General features: G+C 37.2%; 1 protein-coding gene across 1 annotated transcript; it reads left to right on the top strand.

Moving 5' to 3' along the window:
- Window positions 1–746: 746 nt before the first annotated feature.
- On the top strand, window positions 747–3,834 carry LOC108675358 (MFS-type transporter clz9-like). The gene is made up of 3 exons (XM_018163360.2): window positions 747–1,014; window positions 1,121–1,259; window positions 1,352–3,834. Exons 1-3 carry the CDS (start codon window positions 797–799, stop codon window positions 2,528–2,530), a joined length of 1,536 nt encoding a protein of 511 aa, XP_018018849.1. The 5' UTR covers window positions 747–796; the 3' UTR covers window positions 2,531–3,834.
- The last annotated feature ends 2,166 nt before the right edge of the window (window positions 3,835–6,000 follow it).

Below are 6,000 nucleotides of genomic sequence, written 5' to 3'. Positions count from 1 at the left end.
ATCGAATCTGCACCTCTCTGCCCTAATCTTGCATGTACTCTGAACTTTAACCACTGGGCCACCTTGCCCAGTTCAAAAGCTGAAAGTTGATAGTTGACCTTGCTTTACTAAATAGTGATAAACTGTTTGTGTAGAAAGAATGATATGGTTTGAGACTTTTAAATAAGTCTGTGAATATATTAGGAATTCTTTAAGTACCTATACTTGTATTTGCTGATTTTAAGTGGTAAAAAAATTAATAGATGATTGATTTAAGAGACGATTTTAGACACATAAAAACTAATTCTAACACAGGGTGTCAGAATTACGCACATTTGGGTAAAAAATGTGTTTATTTAGAAACAATGCATATTTAGGTCCTGTTTTTGAGTTTATGTCACTTATTTCCATGGTAACGAGCATATTATCAGAATCCGTCACATGATTTCTGATATTTTTTATTAACTATGGTAGGAATGAGGTGCTTATAGGCTAATGTGGCATTTTAGGATTAATTTGCAATTTTATTCATGTAAATAGAATTGGATATTGTGTGTACCTACTGTATTTACAAATATACATCACTGCTAGATTTAAGTTTTTTTATTTAAATTTTTGCGAAAAACATTAATTATTGTCCGAGTTTAGAGAGTGACATAAGTAGCATCACTTGCTGCTATTTCCATCACTCTCAAAACATGGAATAAAGATAATTAATCACCTTTATTAACTTCTTTATTTTCAGTTATAATTTCACAAGAAACATTTAAATTTCAACTAGGTATAGTAAAGTAAGCTATATATATATATATGTGATATGCCACCTGCAACAAAACGTCGAAGGTACAATGAAGAAGCAATGAAGTCAGCAATATTAGCTGTAGTAGAAGGGGGCATTACAAAAAAAGCTGCTGCAGCAAAATATGGCATACCCCGTACAACATTAATTGAAAAACTTTCTGGAAAGTATCGAGAAGGGAAAGGACCTGGTCGAGATCCTTACCTTACAGATGATGAAGAGGAAGCAATCGCGACGTAAGTAAAAAGAGCCTTAAACATACTGTAAACTACATGCAAATGAATTTAGTGTCAGGATTATTTGTGGAGCATATCATTAAAATTTATTTAAATTTTCTTGCAGCTGGATAAAGAAATGTTGTCGCAGAGGTCTACCACCACATAAGAACGATATCCTTAACACCGTTCAGCGCCTTATCAAGGACATCCCAGGGCGGGAAAGTCCTTTTCAGAAAGACAGACCTGGAAGACGCTGGTTTGAGGTAAAGTTAAAGTTATTATTTGGACAATTCACTTAATAGATGAAGTAGGTAAAGTTATTCATCCAGTGATTTAACTATGTTAATTTTTTCAGGGTTTCATGAGGCGCCATCAAGATCTGTCTGTGCGCATACCAGAGCATGTTTCAAAAGCGAGATGCCAAATAACAGAGTCCAGCATCAGGAAGTGGTTTGGGGAGCTGCGGCAGCATATTACCGAAGATGGATGCGAGGACATATTCATTGATCCTGCACGCATTTTTAACACAGAAGAGTCCTCGATCCAGCTATGCCCTTCAACTGAGAAAGTCATTGGATTAACAGGCCATAAGAATGTATATGAAGTGGCATCAGGTCCTGAGAAATCAAATTTAACTTTCTTGGGTACCTTCAGTGCCCAGGGAGATATTGTGGCCCCTATGATAATATACCCCTATGCCCGGCTTCCTAAGAACATTGCCAATGCAGTTCCGGATGAATTTATTATTGGAACATCAGAGTCTGGCTGGATGAAAGCCGAAACTTTTTACGAATTCATTGCTAATGCCTTTTTACCATGGCTTAATGATAAAAGCATAAAAAGGCCAGTAATTTTATTTGTGGATGGGCACAAGACCCATATAACACTTCAAACTTCAACACTCTGCGAAGATAATGGGATCATACTTTATTGTTTGCTGCCAAACATGACTCAAATTTTACAACCAGCTGATGTTGGGCCTTTCAATCCTTTGAAGATGTACTGGAGGCAGGCAGTTGTAAAATTTCAGAGGGAGAATCCTAACTCTGTGGTTAGGAGAAAAGATGTTGCCCCACTCCTTAAAGACGTCTTGCAGCTGGTTTCCAAGCAATCAATCATCAATGGCTTTCGTGCTTGCGGTCTGTACCCACTGAATGAAGATCAAATTGATTACAAAAAGTGTTTAGACATTGACAAAGACGAAGAAGAGGTCCAGCAGAGCAGTAGTAAACCTAGTACTCCTGCTGTTCAGTTAAGACCATCGAAAGAGCAGCTCGAAATTTCTCTTTCTACTATTTACACTCTCTTAGGACCTGAGAAAAGCCAAAGATTGAAGCAGGGACAACTGCTTGATAATGATGACTGGCATGGCATGTACAAAGAGTTAGTTGTGCAAGCTGCTCAACAACCAGATGAGGAGAGTTGCGTTTCAGTCAAGCAGGAGCAGGAGGAGATAGTACTGCAGCTACTGCTGGACCCAATCAATCTTCAGTTGCATCAGCCAATGAAGCTGTCAAAGAGTGAGGATCCCTAATTAACATCAACCTTCCTGCAGATGAATACTCAAAGATTTTTTATTTGGCTACATCTTGACTCTGGAATACCCAATTAGTAATCAATCCAAATTAAACAATTGAAATAGGTCCAGACATGGATGAGGGCGATTTATATATGGCACCTGCCATTTCACCAGTACCAACAAATGATCCTCCTTCAAGAGCTCCATCTTCTGCTACTGCCTCTGCATCTTTGTTTTTCATTCCCTCTGTCACTTCTTCACCTCAGCCTTCAATAACTGCCACTTCTACCACTAAGGAACCACAGTCTTCAACTACTGCCACTTCTACCCGTCAGGAGCCTCAGCCTTCAACTTCTGGGATCCAGAAGTTGAACCTTGGCAACCTCATCTAAAACTTTGTCAACATTAACTATTCCAAATCCAGTATAAAAACATCTTCATTATCCAGCCAAAATAGTATATAAAGAGAGAAAGGCCCCAGCAGGCAGCAACACCACTCCTGAGCGTCATTAGCGCTTGCCAGTATCGATCACAATTACTTGAAAAAGCAATAGGCCAAAAGAATGATGACTGGTTGTGTGTATATTGTAATCATTCATGGTTGAATGATAAAGAAAGTAAAGTAAAGGCTAAGTGGATCAATTGTGATCCCTATGATGAAAAAATGCATATTAGTGGTCTGCCAAAAAAGTATATGAACAAAATTTGTTTTGATTGGGATGCTATAAAGAATGGAGAAGACGTTGATTTCGTGTGCAAGTGTTGTCTTGAAGGTAGCCAGGCCTTAACAAAATAAGATAACAAAGGATGTCTAGCCAAGGAAAGAGGAAATAATTTTCAGTAAAAAAGTGTTTTTAGTATCCTATTACACTGTTGGGAATGTTTATAAAAGCTTGACTGAATATGCCTCACAACCTGACAGATTTTGAAGTGCTGTCGGAATTAGTCTTACAATATGCAGTATTTAGTCACACAGTGCCGGAATTCAGCGAATTAGTAGACTTGAATTCTAAAGGCTTTTAAATAAATATGGCAACAGTTTGTGACGTTTCATCATTGCTGGCGCATAGTGTGGTGTTTTGAGAGAGACCTAAACCAATTAGAACTCAAGTTGCACATACGGTGATCTATTTATAGCCATTTATTTCTTGCTACGTCCTTAAGATGTCGGAATATGGTGTGTTTACCCTATGATAGGAAAACGATGAGTAAACGATGTGAAAATAATGTAAAAATTGTGTGAAAATGATGTGGAAATGCTGTAAAAATGATGTAAAGATTATGTATATGATAACAATAAATGATGATAATAAATTTCAGATAATGATAATAATACATGTTGACTAATGATAATTGCCAATTTGTCATTGGGCATTGCATTGCCATTGCTATCTTAGGACTTAGGACTAAGCTGACTGGCGGCAAGCATGGAAAACTTCTACCATTAGGACCACAACAGGAGCTTTCCCCGCCATTTCCAGAATGGTGAGATTTCCGCCAGATCAATTACCTTCTATCTAATTGTTAAAAAAAAGTGCAAGATTGGGCCGCGTGATTCCAAATGTATTAAAAATTCGTCACATTGGAGCCGCAAGATCTCAGAAACAAGTAGGAAAATTCCAATCCGGACTGGCAGTAGCACTTGACAAGTTGACAAATTTCACTAGTAAGTAGATCTTGATTACAATCTGACACTAGACGCAAGTAAACAATTTCATGTAACAATGTTCTCCTAGCAGGCTAGCAGTAAAATCATTGATGTCAAGGTTTATTTTTAGCATAAAATGTTACCTTTTGCACATCCCAGCTAAGAAAATAATTGATAGAAATTTCTAAAAAAAAACAAGATTGTATCATCATAGTTCAAGTTTCTTTAGATTGTATCATCATAGTTCAAGTTTCTATAGTTTGGAAATGAACACAAGTCATTTGAAGTGAGCTAACATATGAGCAGGACTTTTAAAATTAAATAGCTTACACGTGCTGATGCAAAAAGTGGCGGTCTGCCATTTTGCCAGCATTGTTTACATTTGAGCATAGTTTATGCACATACCTATATTGAGACATAATAGCCTTAGCCTTTGCGTTCCAGCCATGGCAGGATTGGCAGTCTTTTGTCTATTGATTGTTTTCTCCTGAGTCCTGGCATGCACTCAGTACCATCTGGAGTGTCATGTTGTTATGGGCTGTCACTCTTACTGCTGGAGAGTGGTGGTTACCTTGATCCCACTTAAGGAAGTAACGCTCCCCCAGTTCCGAGTTAATGTGAAATTATTTAGAATCCTGAAATTTATGGTGAACATTATCTATATTTGTGTTATCAGTGCTCTCCATCTCATTCTCTTTGCCCTTTTTGCAGACCATTATTTCATGTGTCAGTGGTGATTGAAATTCCAAATCTTCTATCAGCCATTACCTTATATTCACTACTGCCTCTTCTTGGTGAGTAGTAGTTGCCAAAATATACTTTTTAAAACACTGTTCATATATTCAGTGGTAAAGATTTTAATGTCGTGTTTTTGAGAATATCATTATAGATGAGAAATATATTTATCTGTTATCCTGCTTGATAGTTTATTGTGTATATATGTTTTGAAGTTTGTATTGATGTTATGTTTAATAATAGTGTTTTAGGTGTTGATAATGCAGGTAAATATTTTACAGAAGCATCTTCAAGTACTTCATAAGCGACCCATGCCTCGTTTGTCCGGTTGTACAGTTGCCTGGTTGCCAGTTGTCAGGTTTCCTGTTATCTGGTTATCCAGTTATTTTGTTAGGCTTTTGTTTTAGAGCTTTCTCTTAGGTTCAAATTTTAAGTCCCTTTATAATGAAGTTTTTTATTAGAATTCAATAAAGTTGAACAAAAAAGAGAAAAACACCTGGTGGACAGGGATGGTTATAAGGGGAGTTGGGAGACCATCTTTTATTTAACCTTTTAGATTTTAAAGAACCTTGAATACCTTCCCTCACTTAACTAATAAAGACGACCCATTACAATGCGCTGTTCAATAGTACTCACGTCTTAGGTGTCTTGCATCTATCGGTTTGTATACCTACTTTTTGTGGAGGGAACTTTAGCAGAAATCTTGAATAGGTAAGCCCACTAGAAACAATCACCAAGAAATGAAGAATCAGTGGAATAATACTGAAACTTCCAAAGTAAATTCTGCCGAGTCCAGGTGTAACAAGCGATCATCATGCGGCTACTTCCTCACCTTCAAGCCATCAACAACATCAATTTATCAACTAGTACAGGGTTTAGCTAGGATAGAATGGAATGTCAAATAATAATAAAAAGCTAAAATAATAATGAAAATATGTGGTTTGAAAGTATGGAAGCAAGGAATGTAAAGCAAAGACATTCTCAACTCTGGAGCTGTATTATAGTATATAAAAGAGATGCAGATGCCCAAGTACTGTCAAGCAGGGTAATAAGGGACGGGCAGGGTAAATCAGGACAGCTGTCCCACATTTTGTAGAAATGT

Source organism: Hyalella azteca, unplaced genomic scaffold (assembly GCF_000764305.2).
Source record: "Hyalella azteca isolate HAZT.00-mixed unplaced genomic scaffold, Hazt_2.0.2 contig14211, whole genome shotgun sequence".
In the NCBI taxonomy this organism is placed as follows: domain Eukaryota; kingdom Metazoa; phylum Arthropoda; class Malacostraca; order Amphipoda; family Hyalellidae; genus Hyalella; species Hyalella azteca.
The sequence above is the reverse complement of the archived record's forward strand: the minus strand, read 5'-3'. Positions and strand labels throughout refer to the sequence as shown.

Coding starts and splice junctions, on each gene's coding strand:
- LOC108675358 (XM_018163360.2), top strand. CDS start 797: ATGCCACCTGCAACAAAACGTCGAAGGTACAATGAAGAAGCAATGAAG. Junction 1,015..1,120: donor GAAGAGGAAGCAATCGCGAC/GTAAGTAAAAAG, acceptor ATTTTCTTGCAG/CTGGATAAAGAAATGTTGTC. Junction 1,260..1,351: donor CTGGAAGACGCTGGTTTGAG/GTAAAGTTAAAG, acceptor TAATTTTTTCAG/GGTTTCATGAGGCGCCATCA.